Raw genomic sequence first — 24359 nt, forward strand, 5'->3', positions numbered from 1 at the left:
TATTTATTACCATGTCATGTTGACTAGCCGCCATGGCATGTGTAGCTACTATGCTGGTTCACAGGTCCAGGTTCATGACCTAAATAAATCTGGGTCAGTGTCCTGACAACTCAAGATCCCCCAAATGCCTCTTCTTGTCTGTTAGACCAAGACAACCACATGGCTGCTGCTGTTGTTTCTCAGCACTAATGCAGAGATTAGCACAACCTTTTGCCTCCAACTATGTTGGATAAAATACAGGACAATTTTTCTTCCCCTCTTTTTTATTATGCAATGGAAAAAGAAACTCAGATACAAACCAAAGGAAAAATCCTGAAGACCTTTCATGACGTTAAACATAAAAGCAGCTTTGTTGTAAAAGTAACTTCTATTCTTCTGATGTAATTGTTGTCTTGGAGGCTTACTGCTGAATAAGCTCACCCTTTCTAGTTCTCTCTGAACTCTGGCTGGCTGGTTCAACTCAGGTGTTCTGGTCCAAACTCCTCTCCAAGCTGACTGATTCAAACTGACTTCTCTCAGCTTCTCGATGAATTACCTTGATTGACCTTAAACTATCTCTGGCAATCTGTTCTAATCTTGAGGCTCCTTCTCATTCTCCAGATCACCTGTGTCTAGCTTGTTCTCTCTGCCACCTGTTTGTAAAACTCTCCCTATAAAAACTGCCTCTGAACTCCTCAGACTGAACTGCCACAAACTCTACTCCACTGTTCATCCTCAATGAAACTAACTCAACAAAACTGACTGGCTAGCTCTCAGAGATCTGCATGCCTCAGTCTCCTGGGTACTAGAATTAAGGGTGTATACCATCATACCCAGACCTAAGCTTTTCTTTACCTGAAATTTGTTCTATACCAGGCTGGTCTTGAGCTCAGAGATCTGCTCGCCTCTGTCTCCTGGGATTAAAGGGATGTCTGTGTTCAGGCTGTACCACACAGACTTCAAAGGTTTTGAATGTGATCCCTTGCCAGAGAGTCTATTTTGCTGGATTAAAAGTATTTTACACAGGTTCTGAAATGACCTGCTTATCAACAGACATCAACAAGGAACCCTTGACAGATTGTTTGTGATACAAGGCTAGGTGACATAAGACATAGGAATGATTGGCACCCTCAACTTAGATTCTGAGAAATTTTCATTCTCTTATTGGGAATACAATAAAACAACTACAGCACAGGAATGGCACCCTGAGATGAGCCATTATTTGAGCATGCTGTTCTCATGACTAGTGGAAAGTTACTGAGCCCTGAACAAGGACAGCAGCAGGTGAGAAGATGACTCTTCCTCCGACTACTCCCTCTCTGTGTCCATGCAGTCTCCTGGGTTAACACCTTCCCTATTTTCTTGAGAAACAGCCTTCTTTAAAGCATTCGCCTGGGTGTCCTTGTCTCTGCCTCAGTTTTTAATTCTCTCATTACTGGAAGTTTCCATGTGTCCCCTCTATCACCAACCTTTGAAAGACTAGTTTAAACACAAAATATAAACAGACAGAAATCACTGAAATAAATAAAACCAAAATAGAACACAAAGGCATCTATACACATGAGGGAAAATTACCAAGTTCACAGTCTGCCTTGTAATGAGAAAAGAGCAAACTTTGCCATGGTATCTTATCTCCAATGATCACCTGCCTTCAGACATCAACAATGAACACAGATAAAATTTGTCTGGCTTGCCCTATTATAGAGAATAACCACACCAGTGGCCCTGTGGAGATTGGTCTTGATTTACTCAGGATACAATGTGTCCCTGTATGCATGTGTTTGGTTTTTGTACACTACTCAGGTATAATTGTGATGCCCACAGTAACTCATCTTAATGGCAGTGAAGAAGTCAGCTCAGAGCCTTTAGAAGATTCCACCAGACTCCAGAGGCTGAACTACCACAGGGGCAACAGAGCACATTCCTCAGGGCTGGCCAACCATTAGCCCCTGCTACCTCATTCCCTAAGGACCAATCAGTTTAAAAGTCACACTGTTCTTCCAATCACATTGTACCTAGTGGCTGGTGCTCTATTCTACCCCTGAAAACTGTATAAAAACTGCCCGGACAGGCTTCCTGAGGTTGTCGCTTCTGTTTTGGATGCAGAGTCCTCTTTTGACCTGGCCCGAGGGTCAGTCAACGGGGTCTGTAAGGGAGAGAGTGGGGATGGAGGGGCAAGAGACTGGAAGAATGGAGACAAGACAGTTATCTGATCAAGTCTTGTTTATTGAAAGGCATTTGTGGGTATATAAGCACAAGCAGGGGAGTGCAGCTGGAGACACTTTACCATGAGTGCCTCGCAGCTGGGGGCACTAAACAACAAGTCCAGGATATGTCTGAGAAAAACAAGATGTTTATCAGAGTGTGCTCAGCTGTTGTGGGCTGTTTGCAAAAACATCATGCTAGAAAAACAAGTCTCTTGTCAGGGTGGAAAAGTATCAACCTGCAAATATATGGCCTGAGATGGCTGTAAAGATGATAGCCTCTTTCTCCTAGGAGCTGGCTCCCAACCCTCTTGCTTTTGCACTTATCTCCAACTCTGTGTGGTTCACTCAGGGGGTCCCTGGTAGCTAAGGCTAGTCAGAGTCTTACAGCAGCATGCAGCAAGAGATGCTTTGAGGTGTTCCATCATGCATGTCCGGGACAGAGTCTAACGAACGCTAGATGATTTCATCACTGTGGAAACATCAAAGAATGTGCAAGCTAGCTCAACACCCCTTAAGTGATACAATGTTACAGAACCACTAGTGTAGGAGTGGCCACCTATGCTAGATAGCTAGGTTGGCTATTTTTTTGTCATCTTGACACAAACTAGAGTCCCCTGAGAGGAGGGGATCTCTGTTGAGGAATTGCCTCTATCACCCTGGTCTATGAATATTTCTACAGGGCATTTGTTTGCTGATTGATGTGGAAAAGTCCGACCTATTGTGGGCAGTGCCATCCGTTGGTAGGTCAACAGATCGGTAGCCAGCGTTTCCATGTGATCTTTGCTTCAGTTCCAACCCCTAGGTTCCTGCCTTGAAGTTCCTGCACTGGATTCCCTCAGGGATGAACCTGTAAGCCAAATAAACACAGTCATCTCCATGTTTAATTTGGTCAGTGTTTTACTAAATTAGGACAGTGACACATGGTGGTACGTAGCATTAAGTTGCACCAAGATAACAAGAGTCATCCCAGTGAGTTGATCCCATTTGTCTCCACGGTCTTCATAAATCTTGCTATTCCAGCCCTGATGGTCCCTTCTAGAACCCACAGCACCAGTTGTAACAGAGCCCCAAGACCTTAGCACAATTGACTCCATGATGGAAGTACCACTCAGGCTGTAAACTTCAGCATGTAGACAGTATCTTGTCTCTTAACAGCACCACCCAACAAAACTTTAAAACAGAGGGCTAATGCATCAAAATCCATAGATCTGGAAAAGTCCCTAAATGTATGGTCATTTACTTTATACCCATTCACTGTGACACTTTAAAATGACTCTCCCCTTCTTTAAGCTAACCTCTTTAGGCTGAGTTAGTCAAACCTGAATAAAATGCTCTGTGTATGGAAACAAAGAATATGAGCCTATGGGGGTCATTCTTATTCAAATCACCACATGGGGTGAATATATTGTTTATCTATATGAAATTCCTGAAGAATAAAAACAAATTACTTCTCTATGGAGAGCAGAGAGGGAAAGGTGAGAACTATGTAAATACAATCCTTACCTATGAAATTCTTGAAATTTTTACATAAAAATATTCTCTATATGGATCTTTGGTGTATAAAAAAGAAGCACTATTTGATTCTTATGCCGCAGGCTTCATTTAAATATGTCTCAGGGTTGTGTTGTCTTTTCTCAAAAGCATGCATGTGTAATAACGCATTTGTTTACTTATTTATATCTGTCTGTGTTTCCAACATTGAAGGACTGTTGTCAAGCTTAACGGGATTGTTAACAAAGAGTGCTTAGCAGCACACTTGGTGACGAGAGAGGACCCTCTCACTGGTGACTGCCGTTTTCCTTGGAATGCCTGGGGTCTGTCAGGGATGCCTTACTCACTGTGCTTTGGAGCATGGATCTGGCCTGTGAGCCGGGCTTAGACTATTCCTATAAATGGCACTGATTTGAATGCACCCCAGACTTTACTAGGATGCCGTTCGCTGGGACACCCACACACTCCTTAATGACCTTCAGTGAGGAACTCGTAGTGAGGCAACCCACCCTCACAGCATGCATTAAGGACGATTGTGGAAAATCCATATATTCTTAGAATCTGAGGCAAATTCAAGCAATTGTATTTCTTGTCAAGTTTTCAACAGCAAACAAATCAAGATATGATGACTTTGTGATCTTAGCATGATCCACTGAAAGGGAGACAGTATAGCCAAAGCTAATGAAAGGAGCATGATGCGTGTGCGTACTCATTACACGAAGGTCCTAATTACATACACAATGCTTATCTGGTTTTACTGCGTGTAATGATTATAATAGCGTCTGCATGTCATAGTTCTGGGCTCAAATGAGCAGCGTATACACAATAATTAGGGAGGAAACGGTTACTCCAGGGTTTATTTGTATGTCTGTCACCTTGGACCTTTCTGAGGAACTCTGAGGAGGTAGGCACAGCCTCGATGTTGACAAAAGGACTGGACTGGGCACCTATTCTCGTGACTATTTAATGAGTGCGGTATGCATCCCTCTGAAAGCACGTCCTTTCTAAAGGAAGAGCCTACTCAAACAGTCTTCCGTTTACCCTCTATGCCCTCCTTAGTTACAGATCGCTGTGGTACAGCTACCTGGAGCCAGCGGGACAGCCCAGGAAACACCGGACTCCTAAGAACTGATCATGTACGGCGTCTATTAGAGAAGCCATCACTCAAGGAAAGACAATAAAAGTTATCAGGTTACAGTTATAGACTTTAGTTTTATGGCAAAATACCTACAGAGAGACTATAAATAGGTTGGCGGTGTGCAGACCAGATATAAGAACAGAACTCCGAAGGGCGTGTCCTATCAGTGGAGCTCAAGTTTGAGTTACAAGAGACCCACCTGGGAGGGAGGGTGTTTGTTCACCTTGCCCTGGGCTCCGTTGAGTAGCCTGCTGTGGGGCGTTTCAAACTAGCTCCAAAAGGATGCTGACAGCGGGGCTCTGGTCCCCAGACCACGGTGGGAAACTCCTGTCCAGACTAAATACCGTCGCTTACTTAACTGTTAGGAGCTATAAAGCTACCACCTCTGTATCATTAAGCAAGTGGACCTGCCTGGGCCACCCCAGCGCCAGTGCCGCCCTCTTGCTTCTCTACAAAATCCTGAAGCAAGCACCAGAGCGCACAGTAGGATCAGCATTAAAAAGTTGGGAGCACAATGACATTTGGACACGTCTTTCTCGCCTCCAGGGCAGACCCGGCCTGTTCCCCAACAGGACAGGACCCTCCTTCCTCACACCAGAGATCCCCGACGGCCAGCGCGCGCACCGGGCCACTTTCCCTGTCCAGGCCGCCGAGAGGCCTCTCGACTCCCGGCTCCGCACTGCGCACGCGCAGCAGCGCCTTCGCGATACCCGGAAGCGCCTATGCCTGTTGCCAGCCGTCACGGGTGGTCGAGAAAAGGGGCTTGTGTTTCTCTACGACCCCAAGTCAGCGAGTTTGAGGTGAATTCAAGAGAGGTCCTTGGATGGAAGGATCTTAGGAAGTTTGATTCCTGTCAGATTAAAATTAAAAACCCAACTGCCGAAACCCGGGATCGAACCAGGGACCTTTAGATCTTCAGTCTAACGCTCTCCCAACTGAGCTATTTCGGCGCCGTGGCTGGTCGCCCTAGAGTACGCTATCCCTGAATACTTCAAGTCTTAGCGTCCCGCCGCACTCCGTCAATAATTAACTTCAGTTCCGCATTTTTGTTTGCTGTGCTTGAATCAGGATTATTCCGTCTCACTTTTCCCGACCAGAAATGCAAGATCCTGGTCCCTTCCTGAGACCTGCTCTGCGCGCGCAGCCGGAGCGCAGGGACAAGCGAGGATGCGGGTTCCCACTATCCAGATTTGGGGGGGGGGGGGTCTCCTAGGTGAACAGGTCACACATTTGCACTGTGCGGGAATGTTCCAGATCCGGTTGGCTGGCAGTGTTTGCCCAGAGCTATTGGTTGACTGAGTGGCTGGGTCCCTGGAGGCCAGAGTCCTCTGTCCAGCCCCAGATGCAGCATCTGTAGAATCCCTTAGACCCGTGTCCTGCAAAGGCTCGGTTACAAGTTCTTTGAGGGGAACAAGTTTGGCAAACGCTTGGGCAGTTCATGAATTCAATGTCAGCGCTCTCTCGCGCCACGCCTGTTTCTGAAGCACCCACTACCTGGGCCCTGCTTCTTACTTAGGTTCTATTTCCTTTTTCTCTCCGATTAGATAGTACTAATCTCAAGGCAGTTTACTTTCTCTTGACGCCCTGTTAGCCTACTTACGAGACTTTTCTTTACCTAGAAGCGTCGCTATCAATTTGGGTGGGTGGGTGGGTGGATGGATGGATGGATGGATGGAAAAGAAAAAAAAACAGAAAAAGGAGTGCTTGCCACTTTCATTGGGTCCCCTTCATTCAGTCTGCAATCTCCGAACGAGTTTCTGGGCGCCCCGGCCGTAGAACCAATAGCAGAGTCAACCAAATCCAGGTAACAGACGAGCTCGAAAATTAAGAGGTCAGTATGGATAAGGAGAGAAAAACCAAAAAGATGCTTGGGTTGGAAGGAGGAGACAGGAAAGACATTTAATGTGTTTTCCAGCTACTTTTTGCCTTCTCCTCAGAACACTACAGCAAAGACTTGATTTTCTTTGACTCTTTCGGCAGCTAGCCAGTGTGCTTTTCTGTGGCTGCCCGCCTGGACTACTCTGAGTCAATCACAGTCTCTTACAGTCTTTCCACCTCTCCCTGGAGACTTCTGGAGATGTGGTGGTCTGAATGAGAAATGCCCGCTATAGTCTTGAACATTAAACTATCGCCAGTTTAGGGAGGTTTAGAAAGTACAACCTTTGGAGGAAGTATGTCACTCTTAGAAGGTCACTGGCACACTTTAGGTCCCCAGCCTCCTCGGCTAGAAATTCACATTCCAAATTCCAAGTCTGGTTTCATGGACTGAACTCTGCTCTCTTCAGCTTAAGGTCCTGGGGACAAAGTAAGCTGGTCACAAGGATACATTGTTGCTGGGTTTGAGAGAAAACTTTGCTTCATTGGCAAGACTACAGAGGGGAGATGGACCATCACAGCAACCACGGAGGGTGGGAGTGACAAAGTTGAGACCCAGAATAAGGATAAGTACGTGGAAGGAGATTCTAGCCTGAAAAGAAACTTTTTATAGGCCACACTCCTGTCTTCCCAGTTAGCCCAAGGATTTTTGCCAAGCCCAGTCTAATTCCTCATGATGACTAAGAAAACTGAACTAGCCAGCAGACAGAAGACTAATTAAAACAAACAAACAAACAAACAAACAAACAAACCAAAAAAACGAAAGAAAGCTTGTCTGAAGTTGTTTTGAACTGTTGTCAGTTGATTATCTGTTCTTAACATTGTCCCTGTGACCCTATAGCACAAACAAAACCCCAACAACACTTTACCTTCCTCTCATTTTAGCATTTGTCATAGGGAAGAGAAATTGATGGGAATATTACAATACTTAAAGGCATAATGACCGGCAGCTCCTCACAGAGCTGAGTTGTGCTGTGGGTTAAATGTGGAGGAAGCAGTGGCTGGAAATCAACGTTTTCTAAGCTTCACAGTAAAGACCCATTCAGTGAAGAGTTATCAGTATCGGGTAATGTATCTCAGCTGTTAAGAGTGCTTGCCTACCACGCAGAAAACCCTGGTTCTGACCCTCAGTCTTAACTGAGGCCATGGGTGGTGCTACACACTTGCAATCCCAACACTCAGGCATTATAGGCAGGAGGATCAGAAGTTCAAAATTATCCCCAGCGAAATTTCAAGTTCAAGACCAGCATGGGGCAGGAGAGACTCTGCTTCAGAAAAAGAAAAAAGGAAGAAAAAGATGATGACAGAAAGAGGGGAAGTCACCTGAGATGGCAAGTCTAGGTTGGGTAATGTTATGACCAATACAAGGCTTCAAAGGTTCCCTCTATACTTCCTTTAATAGTTACAAGGGGGAAAGTAAAAGCTATGACATGAAGAAACCAGACAATGCCTTGACTTGCTCATCAAAGTTAAGGTCCCGAATGAAGAGCATTAGAGCATTTGGGTACCATGTGCCCTGAGACACCACACACTTGCCCAGAATCTAGAATCCAGCTCCATGGAATTTACCATGAAGCAGCATCAAAAAATTGCCAAACGAAAGCCACTCTAGAAGATAACTAGAAGAAAAGCTGGGAACCCCGTCACACACCACACACACATGCACGCACACCTGTGTTCATGAACTGCCATTACCATGTAAGGGTGTTAAAGAAATATGACATCCTAATGTAACTTGGCATCAAGAGCTAGCTCTCACACCAGAGGAAAAGAAAGTTGTGGGGACGTTTGATGAAACCCAGGCTGTTGTTTTTTCCAAGGTTGGCAGCTAGCTGTGTGGCTAATGATCCGTGTTTCTAGGAAATAAAATAAATAAAATAACAACATAAATTCATAATGTTTTACATGTGAATATTACATATGTAGATAGGAAAATTTGCAAAATTACTAACAGTTGTTGAATCTGGGTAACTCGTATACAATCTCTTTGTGCTGATCTGTAATTTTCCTGAGAACTTGAAACTCAGGTTATGTTTTTCTTCTGGTTATTTTCTGGAGGATGACAGATTCAGATAGAATCATTAGTGCTAGAATTGAAAGGCAACTTGAGTTTATTTAGCCCAATCCGTAAGTTTTGTGTGCTCTCAAGATGAGGCAGAATGACCATACACATAACGTGCTTAGCCTCACTGTACTACTCTGCTTGAGCAGTCACAGCAAAACACCACAGATTGTGTAGTTTACACACAAGGTTTGGCTGCCTTGCCCCCCCAACACACACACACACAAACACACATATACACACACACTGCCCAGTGCATGTGTATGCATACAGAAAGCTACCTCTCCAAAAATGGTCATACGTACTATGGGTTATGACCCCATTCTTAGAATTTCTTTAACCTTAATTGCCTCCTAAGAGCTTTATATCCGAATACAACCACAATTAGGGTTAGCCTTGGATATAAGAACTGAGGAAAGTTCATAATTCAGTCCACACTAGTTAGACAGCTGATCCACAAGGCAGGCTCTTCACCTTGCATCAAACACTTGCAGTTTGTAAAGTTTGAATCCGTGGCCTACAGTGTGCCAGGCATGTGTCCTACCATTGAGATATGATTCCACTCCTTAGTTTTTTTCGACAGTTTCTTGCAAGTTAGCTCATACTGGCCTTGAGCACGCTATGCAGTCTGGGCTATCCTTATCCTTCACGCCCCAGCTTTCCGTATGTTGACATTATAGACAGACACATGCTTCCACACCCAGACACTTTTAATCTTTAAAGGGATCCTATTGTAATTAAAAACAATTCATGTAAGAGTCTAAGTTCAAAACCAGAATCTAGGCCCCACAGTTGCTATTAGGTGTTTTTTTGTGAGTGCATGACTATGCATCTTGACGTCTTTCTGTATGTAGAAAGAAACACCTTCACTTGATGAATGCAAACTCATTTCTCCAAAGTTCTATGTTAAAGCTGCAACCGAAGGGAGACGTGTTAAAAAGTTAATAGATCTAAAACATCATCAGTGTGTCGAATCGATCCAAAAGAACTTAATTTATCTAAAGCCATTAAACCGAGAGTCGATAAAGACCTTATTGGTTTCTTTTTTGGTTTTGTTCAATCACATACATCAATATAAAGCCTCTGGGTACACTCACCAGGCCAGAAACAATTAAGTAAATTCTACTCAAGAACAACCTACCAAGCTGTTTGTATGTTCTAACCCAATCCTCCCACACCCATCCAGCAAGAGTCTAACTCACCTTTGTGGATTGTGCACGATGCCCTAAAGGTCAGAAAACTTGGATTCCAGAACCTGAGTGGTATAGTCTTGGGCACTCTTACTTACTTCTTATCTTAATTGCTTGTGGCTTGCAATTAATGATGCAGTGGGTCAGCCTTCCAGCTGTTTTCATCTCCCCATCTGCATGCCTCTCCCTCCTACTATCCAGAGGTAAGGATAAAGCCTAATTATTTCCTAAATCCCTTGTTAATAAAAAAAAAAAAAAAAAGTGGAGGGTGGGGAGTGAGTCACCAGGGCTGGAGAGACGGCTCAGTGGTTAAGAGCTATAGTACTCTTGCAGGAGACAGGAGTTCTGTTCCCAGCAGCTACAAGTATCTGTTTCCTTTTCAACTTTTTAGGTACTTCAGATAGCTGGGATTCCAGGCTATGTCATCAGGCTTAGAGGAAAGCAACATTTCTTGAGATCCTCTTATCTGACTAGAGATATGGACTTCTAATAAATAAATAAATAAATAAATAAACCCTGTTATGAGCCTCCTTGTTATGGGGAACCCAACAAGAAGTCAGTTGATACTTGGACAAGACACTGCACAGACATGATCCCAAAACGTCATACCTTCCAGTTGCTCTCTCTAATGGAATTCCTCTCACTGCCTGTCCCTCTCATAAGTCAGCCTATCGCCCTGTGTCCCTAGCTATCCAAGCAGCCTTTGACTTAGAATGACCCTGCGTGCATGTGAGTTAAAGTAATTCCCACCACTCACCCGCCACTCACCGGCCACAGGCTGAGTCGGAATGTGCTTTTGCCCTGTTGGCAGGGACTGTCCATGTAAGCAACATTTCACTTTGAGAATGATTGACACTTGCTTGTTGGCCGCAGGACTGCAGTGCTCTTTAAGGTACAGTGATCTGTGCTGTGGCCACTGGGGAACTGGAATTGCCCACACTCCAATAAATGATCCTATGTGTATGTTCACACAAGCAACCCAATTAAACCTAGTAGGGTTGGTGGGACACACACACACACACACACACACACAGAGAGACAGAGACAGAGACAGAGACAGAGACAGAGACAGAGAGAAAGACAGACAGAGACAGAGAGAGACAGAGAGACAGACAGAAACAGACACAGAGACAGAAAGACAGACATGGACATAGAGACAGAGATAGAAACAGAGACACAGAGACAGAGACAAAGAGACAGAAAGAAACAGATAGGCGAGTCACAGTAGGAGAGAGGTTTCGGGGTCCAACATGACTGAAAGGGGAATGAGAGAAGGTAATCGAGGGGTAAACACAACCAACACATTTATATATTGTTTTATTTTGTTTTGTTTTGTCAACATGACAGAAGCTAGGGTCATCTGGCATGAGGGAACTTCCATTGAGAAACGACCTCTATCAGATAGGCCTGTTGAGTCTGTGAAGCACTTTCTTGCTTATTGACTGACATGGGAGGACCCAGCCAACAGTGCCATCACTAAGCAGATGGTCCTGGGGTAAGCGAGCCACGGAGAGCAACTCAATAAACAGGATTGCCCCATGGACTCTGCCTCCTATCCTGCTTTGGCTTCTTTTCATGAAGGACTACAGCCTGTAAGCTGGAATTTAAACCCTCCGTCTCTAAGTTTCTTTTGGTCATGACCTTGACCGCAGCAGTAGAGAGTAAACTAGGACACACATGTATGAAACTGTAAAACATGAAATAATAAATTCATACTGACATTCAATCCTGTCAAGGTGCTATCCTGACAAACTTTAAGGCACTAGAGAGGAGCTGGAGGAAAGCCTTGCTACCACATGTGGGTCAGTGAAAGCCCAAACTGGATACTGAGTCCCAGGGACAACATGTTTGGTGACAGAAGTGGGACTAGAATTTGGTTTCAGGTCCCCAATCAGAGCTGTCACACTGTATCATAGCTCTCAGGACAAACAAGCATGCTATAATTTATGATTCATAAACTTTTAGATATAGTCAGCTCTGCACAAGAGGGTTCTGTAGTCATGGATTGAAAACATTTCAAAAAAAAGCCTAACTTATATCCCTACTGGACATGGATAAACTGTTTTGTCATTATTCCCTAAACAATACAGTACATTAAATTTAAATTTCTTTTATATTATATAGGTCATACTAAAGTAAGTTGGGGAAGTCCTAAAGTATGGAAAAGAATAGATATATGTTATATGTATATAGATATATGTTCTATGTTAAAAAAACAAAACAACAACAAAAAAGTCTCCAGGGATAGTCTTCACCACTGAATTCAATTCAATACCAAATCTTTCTACACTAGACTAGAATATTTGGATCACATGAAAAACTTTGATATAAGCTTAGCTGAGAATCTTTAGGATTGTCATGAACTAAGAATCTGGACCCAGGGCTAGACAGATGGCTCAGCCGCTATGAGCTCTGGCTTCCCTTATAATTCCCAGATCTCGAACAGTGGCTCACAGCACCTGTAACTCTAGTTCCAAGGAATACACTGCCCTCTTTTCTTGGCTTCTATGGGCACCAGACACATATGGGGTGCACAAACAGGTATGCAGGCAAAACATCCACATGCACACAATAAATGTTTTTAAAAATCTGGATCCACCATGGGCCAAACTTCTCCCTAAGGTTTTAGGTGTGGTTAATGGATCACGAGGGAAAGAGAGACATGTCTTTTGTGATACAACCACTGGTAATATGCTGTGTCCCTGTAAAACCAAAACCAAAACTTTGCCCCCACCCACACTCCTGTAGGCAACCTTAAAGAAGCTCATTATGACTTTCTCTGGATCTTGCCCTCCTCCTCTCTTTCTCTCCTTGGAGCTAGTTTGGAAGAGGAGAGGTATCAGCAGAGGTGGGAGGGGGACCAGAGAGGGCAAAAAGGTGTACACATTTGTGAATATTAATTGGACTACCATAATGCCACAACGAAATCCATCATTACATATTATTAATATATGCAATTTTTTTTAAAAAAAATAGGCCTGTGAGTAAAAAAATAGTTTCTAAACTAAGGTATAAATAAATGGAGATGTTTTACACACACACACACACACACACACACACACACACACACACACACACGTATATATGAACAGGGTCACCCATTGGCAAAGCTAGAATCTAGAGTACTGCAGTCCATGTGTCAAAGGTTTGGCTGTCCACATGTGACGCTATAGTGGGTTGGTAGAACCTTAGGAAGTGAGTCCTAGATAAAGGAAGTTAGGTCACTAGGGGGTGTGTCCTTAAAGGAGATACAGAGATACCAGCTTCCTCTCAGTGAGTCACTGTGAAGTGGGCAGCCTTTTTTGTCATATGATACACCTCAGAGTCTTGCCTTGTCACTGGCCCCAGTGCAGTGTGGGCAATGGAACGCCTATCCAAACCTCAGAATTGTGAGCTCAGACAAACCTGCCCTCCTTGGATCAGCTTCAGGGCATTGGAAAGCTGACACTCACGGAAAGGTCTTCCCAAACGTAGAACAGAAATTCAGAAACTGGACAAACTAGTTACCGATACCGTGGAGGAATAACCAGGTACAAACAAAAGTATTTCATATTCTCTAAGCTATCTACCCTGTTGTCCGCAGGATAGCAGGTTAGAAATGAGCATCAAAAAGATGAAGAGATGGTCTGTGTCAATCAAACCGATGTATGAAATAGCTGCATCTAGCAGACTCCACACACCCTAGGAGGGGTAGCGATCTGTAATATAGGGGTGCAGTTACTTGGTAGAATGCTGACAAGCATGCACAAAGACCTGGGTTCAATTCCCAGCATCACACAAAACTAAACCTTGGTGATACAGGCAAGGGATGGAAACAGGAAGATCAGAAGTTCAAGGGCATCAGGTTCAAAGCAAGTACAGGGTCAGTTTGGTCTATGAGACCCTCTCTCTGAGAAAAAAAACTGGAGGGGCTAACAATAGTAAGGTATGGGCCTTTACTAAACCTAGGTGTGGGGACAAAACTTATAGGGAGACTGAATATGTTATTAAAGAGTGTGAAAATACTCAGTACTTTTAAGTGTGAAGATGACATTTTCGATATATAACATGGTAGCTTTTAGGAGAGCGGTGCTGAAATATTTAAAGGTGAATTGTCTTTTTTTTTTTCTTTTCTTTTGAGACAGGGTCTCATTATGCAGCTTTAGCTGGCTGGAACAGGATCCCTCTCTTTCTCTCTCTCTCTCTCTCTCTCTCTCTCTCTCTCTCTCTCTCTCTCACACACACACACACACACACACACACACACACACACACACACACAGACCTCAAACTTGGAGATCTGCCTGCCTCTGCCTCTTGCCTCCTGCTCCCTGCCCCCTGCTCCCTGCTCCCTGTCCCCTGCCCCCATCCCCTGCCTCTGCTGGAATTAAAGGCATGCAGTGCCATGCGTGGCTTCAGTAAATACCTCAAATATATACACAAAGAGACAGAGCAAAATGTTAACATTGTTGACTACAGATGGAGAAATGTGTCTTAAATGTTGTTTGCTTTTAATTTTGGGTAATAAAAATCTGAGAGAGAATGCAGAAATCTCTGTGTTAGAAACCTGTGTTCTACTGACTGCTGAAGAACTCTGTTCACGATTGGTCTCAATAGCCTGTGTGTACTATGTCTTGCCACGTATAAACAAGGACCATATTTCTGGCATCTTCAAATCAGAAATACATGGTCTGATAAAGAATCTTTATCTTGTTCCTTCCTTTCCATTGAGACTCTTATCAAAGCTCCCAAACAAAAAATGCCTAACCTATTTTTTTAAACAAAATCTTTAAAAAAAAAAAGTCTAACTGAATTCTTATTTTATAAGGAATCATCTTTATTGAAAAATGACACAACTAAGTGAAATTTCCCTACTTCAGAAATTCAAAACACAGAATTTCCAGATCTTGTAGTCAGGCCCAATATATTAGACAGTCAAGCCTTTCTTTAACTTTACAAGGTCGACTTAATAATCTATCACGGCACATCACGGGGATAAAAATGTCTTGCCTTTTATTCTTAAATTTTAATTTCCTTTTCAAATCAAGTCTTCTATTGTGACCTTCATGGTTCCTCAGGAAAATCAGATCGCAGGATTAGAATATCGCAGTGGCCGAGGCGCTTCGATGAGTGCCTTGGCTTAAGCGACCAGCAGTCGCAACTCCTGAGACTTCAAAACTAATTTAATTTCAGCTCTGCAGTGCATTATTATTTTTTTTATGATAACTGAGATATCTACAGAGCAAATCAGAGGCTGTGTACATATTTAGAATCCGAGGAGGGTGAAAGAAACATCTAGAAACTGCAGATTGCTTTAAGGGGAGCATGCATTTTGTAAATACTAAAAGCTTAGACCTTCTGCTAGGTAGGTAATATTCAAATAGCTAAAGTGGGCATTTCCTTCTGAAAGGTTTTTTTTGTTGGTTTTTGGCAGAGAAGAAGTGCTTTATATTTTCAGCTGTGTGTTTGGTTCTTTTGTATGTCCTTCCGGGGATCAGTTGATGCAGTGTCCCTTCGTAGCTGCAGTCCTGATCATCGGTTTTTCAGCAAATGGTCATCTCAGCATCAGGGTTTTGTACTTTGCCAGTCTGCTGAACAATCTGTCCTTCTTCAGCTGGTTTGTGGAGCTGTCCCCATGCAGGGGGGATCAGCTTTCTGGGTCATCTGTGTGACTGTCTTTCCGGATCGCTTCCTTCCTGGAGTCAGGCCTTTCAGGTGGAAGCTTCTCTTACTCAGATCAGCTCTTTCTCAATTTTGATGGAACCCATAGACTTTCATCACCTGTGGAAATGTAGACAAAACCTCTTCCCCAAGGTAACACCTTCCCCTGACTCGCATCCTGATGTTAAGACGTCATTACAGTATGCAGGCTGATCTAACTCAGCAGGGTTTTTTCCTACAGTCCGGTGTCTTTAAGCTGATCGAAGTCTCCCATTCTGTTTACCAAGGTACAATTAGGTTGTTATGAGTCCACTAGACACTTAGGCACTCTCATCCCATGCCTGGATCCGCACGAGTGACCTGAGCTTCTAGCCCATTTACACACAGAAACAATCAAGCCATATTACATAAGATGTCAATATACAGCTGCTCCAATACCTAGCTAGTTTTCTCTTGCTCTGTGGATTGCTGACAGGAAATACCTGGTGCATGTTCCCGGGGGTACAAGTTAACCCCCTGAGGGAGTTTCCTGTCAGTAAGAGATTGCTGATCGGCATTCATTAGTCTAATGCCTACCTTTACACACTCCAGAAGGCTGACAAATCCCAGAAGGCTGAGTGAGGTCTCCTAGAGAAATCTCTAGACATCCTGTCTGCAACCCCTTTTCAAATGACCACTGAAGGGCGTGAACTCACGAACGAACTCAACTCCATGGCATTCCACTCACTACGCGGACTCGGACTCTCATCTGACTCTCTCTCCCTGGACTGTTCTCCAATAGGTTCTCTTTCCTCTGCTGCTCTAGTGAAAGTTGGACATATCCTCTCTCTGACTCATTCTGTCAAATCTTTCTCTGATTCATTACTTTGTCTGTCCCTCAGTTAGATGTCACTCTCAAACACAGCTGCTTCCTTTTACAAACTAGCTTTACCTACACTTTTAGGATTAATGGTATGTACGAAGGGCCTGTCTATATTCCAGCGAGAAGAATTAAAGGTGTATCTGTATTACACCTGGATCACACAGACCTAGGTCTTTGGATGTGATCCCTTGCCAAAACAGCCATATTGCTAGATTAAAATCCCTCTACATTGTCTCTTTGAAGGCAGGAGTTGAAGGGACTCTAGCCAGCCAGGGCCTGACAAATATGGCTCTGACAGGCTTTGTTCTTCTGCCTCACTAAAACCAGTGAGATTATATCCCTACAGCTAGATACCCCAGTCCATCCCCTTATTTGGCCTCCTGAGGTTGACTACCAAGGTCTAGCAATCAAAAGCTCCCTTTAGTCCACCTAATTAACACGCCCAGTTAAAATATGCACCACATCCTAGCCCATTCTAACACAGACCTCCCCGTTGTTTGCTTCTTAAAAATTGCATCCATAGGGGCTGGAGAGATGGCTCAGTGGTTAAGAGCACTGACTACTCTTCCAGAGGACCTGAGTTCAATTCTCAGCAACCACATGGTGGCTCACAACCATCTGTAATAGGATCTGATGCTCTCTTCTGGTGTGTCAGAAGATGGCTACAGTGTACTCATCATATATATATATATATATATATTTTTTAAATGCACCTATAAAGTTATTCACTGCCCTTTTTCTCCCTGAGTCAGAAAGCAGCCATTATAACTTTCCTTCCTGATTAATAAAGGATCTCTCTGTAAAAAACAGGTGTTCAGGTCTGGCTTGTATCTAATCTGGGGTCCAAAAGGGAACCCCCATTGTGTGGTGGTCTCCTTTAGGACTTATTTTCAGGAAAAGATACTATGACATACATGATTCTGCTCCCGGAAGCTACAAACCTAGCAGAAAAAGCAAACACATAAACACATAAATTTGTTGCTATGTAAAAGATAGAGAACCTCCATATTTTCAAATAAGGCCATATTAGTCTCTATTCTCATTCATTCATATATACATATACATATATATGACATAGAATAGCAGTGGCTGGGAAACTTATATAAAGGTCTAAAAAATCCCAGCTTGGACAACCTCATTATTTGGACCTTTGGTGATATTTTCATGAGAGATGTCATCAAGACAGAAGAATGGAGCTGGTGAGGTGGCTCAGCAGGTAACAGAACTTGCCACCAAGCCTGAATCCAATCCTGGAACCCACTAAGTAGAAGGAGAACACACATGATGTGGCCTGCGCACACACACATGCACACACACACAGTGTGGCTTGTGCATGTAGATACACACACATACACACACACATGATGTGGCCTGCATACTCCACACACACATGCAAATGCACACACACACATGATGTAGCCTGCACACACACATACAACACATGAACACACACATGCACATACACACACATGATGTAGCCTGCACACACACTCACACATGCAAACACATGAACACACACACATGCACACAAACACATGATGTGACCTACACATGCACACGCACACCTGCACTCACACACAATCTCAGAAAGAATGGGTAAAGCTGTACTCAACAGACCTCACAGTCTGTTTGGTAAAGACAGGAAGCCCTAGAAGAGCTCAGGGGGGGTTGTTGTTATTTTGTCACAACTCATTCTCCTGGAAAGTTTCACTAATCCCACCAAAGGTCGTACCCATTGATCAGATTAGCTCCTACTGGGCCTCAGCTCTTAAAGGTCCCATCACCACTAGGTCCCATTCTCAGGTGTTAACAGCCATTTAGCCCCCAAATATGCATCTCTAGATCTTGAGCTCACCAACTTGATCTTCAGATTCGTGCGTGTGACTGTTTCTGAGTTAAAGCCCCAACTCCTAAATGTATCCTTCCAATCCGACCTTTAAAGCCTTAAAGTACCCCCGAAGCCAAGAGACAGCATTTCCACACATCATCAGTCAGGACAGTTTTTAATCTAAAAGTTTCATCTGTCATCGGCTCCACCCACATTCGCAGGTGTGTGCTTCAGGCAGCAGCAGCAGCAGCAGCAGCAGGAGGAGGAGGCTGATTTGCTGCAGCCATTTCTTAAGATGGATGCCTCCGGGAGCTCAGTGTTGCCATCCTTAAACCTACCTTCCATACCGTTTCTGGAAAAAGCTACCAGAAACATAATTCTATAGTCAATAAAGATGCTAAAAGATGCCATGTAAAACTGTCCATGATAGCCGGGCGGTGCTGGCGCACGCCTTTAATCCCAGCACTTGGGAGGCAGAGACAGGCAGATTTCTGAGTTTGAGGCCAGCCTGGTCTACAGAGTGAGTTCCAGGACAGCCAGGGCTATACAGAGAAACCCTGTCCTGAAAAAACAAACAAAAAAGTGTCCATGATATACTGTCAGTGGAAAAAAAGACGTCTCTAAAGAGTAAGTTCATGATAATACCATTCAGTTCAGTCCATTATCATCAAGGCAGGAACATGGCAGCATCCAGGCAGGCATGGTACAGGAGGAGCTTAGAGTTCTACATCTTCATCTGAAGGCTGCTAGCAGAATACTGACTTCCAGACACCTAGGATGAGGGTCTTAAGCCCACACCCACAGTGACATGCCTACTCCAACAGGGCCACAACTACTCCAACAGGGCCACACCTTCTAATAGTGCCATTCCCTGGGCTGAGTACATCCAAAGCGTCACAATGGGTGAGTTTCAAACAAGGGCAAGTGAGAAGTAGATAGTAGCTGTATTTAAGTCATCCCAAAGTGGCCTTGAAACAAACATGGAAGCCCAGGGAGGGTGAGAGGGCTCTCCAGGTTGCCGCACTTCCCACTAAACCTGACATCCATCCTGCATTCAGTCCCAGGACCCATCTGGCAGGAAGAATCAACTCCCAGAAGCTGTCTTCTGTCATTCACACATGCACCATGACATAGAATTCCTAACCCACAAAATAAATACATGTGATTAAACATGTACAGGGGATCATAGGACAGTGTTTACGCCGCCTGCCTTGCCTGGCGTTTGCCGTATCTAGAAGGGGCCTGTATTGGAATGACATACTCAGTTATGGGCAGAAAGCTACTGTGGCCTAGAAAGAGGAGCTATCGGAGCAGAGATAAGAAAGACAGGGTTGGAGGCCTGTGGATGGATGGATGGATGGATGGATGGATGGATGGATGGATGGATGGATGGATGAGGGTGAGAGAGTATAGACCTATGTATCTACAAAAGGACATGCTTTTAACTTTGCCCAACTTTGTCACCAGTGACCCTAACATGACCACACTGGGTATCTGCATGTAACAGGTATAAATTAAAAAAAGGAACCTACTTCTGGGACCCACAACCCAGACCTTCACTTCCCATGTAGTTAACTCACCTGTGAATATCCAGTTTCCAGGCATCAGAGACAAATAATCCCAGTATGACCTGTTCGAGCAAATCTATTACTTGGTGACATGCTGGTGGCTTATCCTGGTACCCAGCTCACCGAGGAAGGCAGCAAAAGGTATGGGGTCAGTGACTGTGGCCAAAGCTGCTTTACCTTTAGCAGTTGTGTCAGCGACCGCACAGCCAAAAGTTGCTGACTGTGGAGCGCTGCTGCCACGCCTTAAAGATGGTGCCTGCTTGCCCTTGCAGACTTGGAGTAAACAAGCCTTGTTTGGTCCTGGGGCGGTACTTCCTGGTGGCCTGATCTTGTGTCATGGGTCCTTGACCAATCACAGTGCGAGACGTGGTATGGGCTCATGGGCAGTCCTACACAGGGTATAAAGCTTCGCTCCTGGGCTGGCTCGGGGGCACACCTTCAAGCTTCATGTAACTAGCAACTCCTGAGTAAACTGCTGCTGGAAGGAACTGGTGTGCGAGTCTTTCTTCCCTGCTGGTCGGGGTGGTAGGCGCCGCACAGCTGACATTCTGCAATTTCTACCTTCTTTAACCCTTTGCTACTGTGTGGCCAAGGGCAACTGGCTTCTGGCAATTTGAGTCCTGCTGATAGCAGCAGGGGATTAAGAAAGATGGCTTAGTTGCCAGCCTTCTCTGGCTCGAGGGGACCTTTGCTGGCCAGGCAAGTCTTCCTGAACCAGAGAAAAAGGAAAAGGAAGAAAGAGAGAAAGCCAAGCATATAAACAGACACACAGAGACCCACAGACACATAGATGTGCATGCTCATTCTCCCTCCTCTCTCTCTCTCTCTCTCTCTCTCACACACACACACACACACACACACACACACATCTTGATCAGGCCTACCATCTGTCTCATCAGTTCAGTGGCAGTTGAAGGCCCAGGACTGAAGGGGTCATGCAAAGAAGCTGAGACTTGACACCATAAAGAGATCCTCTGAGGGGCTATTGGCGAAGCCTAGATGCAGCAGAAGACCCCAGTGTATCGGAGATCCCACTACCGTGGGATGACAAGAACAGCAGCAGCAGTAGAGTTAACCAGAGCCTAGAGTGCTACAGAGGGCAGAGCTGGAGAAGTGACCCAAACCCTTTGGAGGAGCCCAGAAGATCATGTGTAGATCCCAGACACTGGAACAAGAAGTGGTGGAGCTGAAGTTGCCTTGCAGACCCTAAGATGTTAGACATGCCAGAGCCCTGGGAAACCTGCTAAAGAAAGCTGCTAACAGGGAGTGGAACCAGCCCAGGAAAAACAATTGTGCTGAAGTCAAAGCTAAAAGAAGTTGGACATCAGACATGGACACGTAGAGTTTGGAGTTTGCCCAGCTGGTTTTGGTCTTGCTTTGGTTCAGTACTTCCTCACTATGATGTTTTGGAATGGTGATGTATACCTTGTAATGTTGGAAGTGTGTGATCTGCCCTTTGCCTTTGTCTGAAGAGTCTGCCTGAGGCTAAGGTGAAGAGATTCAGATTCATTGCATTGACAAAGAAAGTCTCAAAAAAGCCTAGCATAGGCTTTGTCTTGTAGTTTACTCTTATGAAGAGCGTTTTAAGCAAGCATAGCAAATTGAGAAAGGAAAATACTGGGAAATGGAATAGAATTAAATTCTGTGTTTAATGGATATTAAATGGAATTAAGGGAGTGGTGACCCTGGGGCAAGGTCCCACCCAGCTACGCTTACTGTTTACGCATTTGCAGTTGTAAAAGGAATAGTTATATCATGCTGGGTGTTATGACCTGGTTAGTGTTTCATTTAGATGTAAGGAGATATGATTGTGTGTCAAATTGACAAGGGATGGATACCACCAGTCTCCATAGATTCACGTGGTTGTATGACTGGCTCATAGAGAGTGGCACTATTAGGAGGCATGGCCTTCTTGGAGTAGGTGTGGCCTTGTTGGAGGAAATGTGTCACTTTGGAGGAGGTCTTTGAGGTCTCCTACGCTCAAGCTATACCTAGTGTGATATACAGTCTCCATCTGGCTGGCTTTGGATCAAGATGTAGAACTCTTGAGTCCTGTAGTGCCATGTCTGCCTGCATGTCACAGGATGATGACAATCGACTGAACCTCTGACACTGTAAGCCAGCCACAATGAAATGTTTTCCCAAGAGTTGCTGTGGTCATGGTGTCTCTTTGCAGCAATGGAAACCCTAAGATAGATAGGTTCTCACCAAGTTGGTGGGTATGAAATCTACATTCACAACATAGCAACCTTTACTTTATCCACTTAGTAACAACTCAGTCACTTTTCAAAATTGCATTGAAGTCTTTAGGGCAAAGAGATTAAAAATGCATGATTATTTTTTAAAAATTATAACAAAATAAAAATACATCACTAAAAAACCCACAATCTGCATTTAATATATTAAAATATATTGACACTTTCATAAATAAAACCATTGTAAATAGTAGATACATGATAACATTTCTGATACAGGTTATATAAAATCAACAGCTGATTTAAAAAATTTAAGAAATTTACATTTTACCTTTAAAATCTGTTTAACTTAATTTTACAAAATTATCAAAAATTTAAAAGTGCTAGATAGTCTTCTATTTTGTTCAATTTTCACATCATCATACCTAGGAAAATACAGTCAGGACAGAAAATCTGAGACCACCAGGTACTGGGGAAGGCTAGGAGCCAGCAGAAGTCTGAAGCTGCTCAGGATGCCACCCACAAAGTACCACTTCCTGCCTTTGTTCTCAGAGCCAGGGCCCTGTCCTGCCCACGTCTACTGCCACGACCACTGCCTGAGTTCTAGGAGAAGTTTCCCAAGGGAGTCTCCACAGTGAATTCTGGACCAATACTGACACTGCTGAAGACTCTGCGTCTGATCCAGTGCTGAGGGCATCACGCTCAGCCCAGGAGAGAAGATGGCACTCCATTTAGGCACTTAATTTACGTCACTGGCTGAGGTAGGATGGTATCCTCTTCTCTGCAACTGACAGTTATAGAAATGGTGGCTGGACTGGAAAGGGCTCTAATGCCTTCTCTGCATTCTTCCAGTTGTGAAAATTCTCTCGGTACCACTCAACTGGCAAGAAAATCAAGACAATGAAAATGTTAAAAATAGACATCAATTAGCCAGCATTTCCTGAGGCCCTGATATGTCAGCAAAGTCCCTTCTTCAAGCTGAGGTGAACATCAGCAGGTGACTCATCCCAGAAAGTCTGGGAAGGAGTAGTGGGTGCTTTGCCCTGCAGCATCCCCACCCCCAAGGGGAATGTGGAAGTCACTCAGATTTTAGTAATTTCCAGTGAGAAACCTAAGTCATTTATGCTGGCTTTAGAGTTACTGTATAAAAAAAGAGACGCTTGCTCAGCTAACATGACAGCTTTCTCTACAAATAGGTGACATCAGTTTATGGTGTGTACTACTATTAGGTGACATCAGTTTACAGTGTGCACTATTAGGTGACATCAGTTTACAGTGTGCACTATCATGTGACGTCATTTTATGGTGTGCATTATTATTAGGTGAGGTCAGTTTACAGTGTGCATTATTATTAGGTGACATCAGTTTACAGTGTGTACCGTTAGCTTTTCCAGTAAGAACTCTAAGTTTAATTAACAATGGTGGTTTCTTTGCCTTTGCTTTGTTAGTACCTGACCCAAGTATGTTGCATTTAAAGTTATGAATCAAGACTTTTCTGTACATTTGGATAGATCTTTTCCTACAAATACAATTCCAAATAGACTTTTTATTGCTCTGTTTTGTTTTTCTGTCTTCTGAGACAGGGTTTCACTAATGTAACTCTAGCTAGCCTGAAATTTATTATATATACACCAAGCTGGCCTCAAACTCAGAGATCCTCCTGCCTCCACCTCTTGAAGGCTGGGATTGAAGACATGTCAGGATCCAAATCGTATTAACACACACACACACACACACACACACACACACACACACAATCTTACTGTACTAGGTTTTCCTGTACATACTGAATGTACAGAAATTTTCTTCAAACCTAAGACCCCACTGACCTTACCATGGACCACTATTTTCCAGGTCAAGGGAGAAGCTGCACAGAAGGTGATCTGGGATCAGGAAGGGAACGAAGAGCTGAGCACCCAGAATCGGAGAAGCAGCCCTCTGACGTCACAAGACTCAGAAGAGCAGTGAGGGGCGAGCCCACTGACCTCAAGACACTCAGGAGACAACTGTCTGACAGGAGGCAGAGCAGCTGGGTGGGCAGACAGTTCCTCATGGCGCCCTGCTCAGTCTCTAGTGTTCTGGAAACGAGTGGCCTTTCCCTCCACCAGTCTGTCTGCACTGCTCCCCAGATGATCACGTTATTACATACCTGTTTTCTTTATTCCTTCTTCCCACGGCACTTTGGGCTTCCATCCTAAACTGTGAATCTTTTCAGACTTCATTGGATATCTCATGTCATTGTGAGGTCTTAGAAAGCAAAGATTTAAGATGACACTGTGAATACACATGTGCACATCTAAGACAGAATGCACACTCACACGTGT

The 24359-nt window shown here is 44.1% G+C and overlaps 1 protein-coding gene and 1 non-coding gene across 3 annotated transcripts in view; both read right to left on the reverse strand.

The window, feature by feature from the left end:
- Window positions 1-5692: 5692 nt before the first annotated feature.
- On the reverse strand, window positions 5693-5765 carry Trnaf-gaa. Its single transcript has one exon. It is a non-coding gene; the product is annotated as a tRNA-Phe (tRNA).
- A 16444-nt stretch (window positions 5766-22209) lies between these two features.
- The window catches only part of Tgds (TDP-glucose 4,6-dehydratase), a 19332-nt gene continuing 17182 nt past the window's right edge, over window positions 22210-24359 (reverse strand). For both annotated transcript variants that reach the window (XM_028772247.1, XM_028772248.1), the window contains exons 11-12: window positions 24185-24282; window positions 22210-22915 (exon numbers count right to left, since the gene is read on the reverse strand). In XM_028772247.1, coding sequence (XP_028628080.1) covers window positions 22830-22915; window positions 24185-24282 — 184 coding nt within the window. In that variant the 3' untranslated portion in view covers window positions 22210-22829. The remainder of the gene's footprint in view (window positions 22916-24184; window positions 24283-24359) is intronic.

This window comes from Grammomys surdaster, unplaced genomic scaffold (assembly GCF_004785775.1).
Source record: "Grammomys surdaster isolate TR1022 unplaced genomic scaffold, NIH_TR_1.0 65, whole genome shotgun sequence".
Classification (NCBI taxonomy): Eukaryota; Metazoa; Chordata; class Mammalia; order Rodentia; family Muridae; genus Grammomys; species Grammomys surdaster.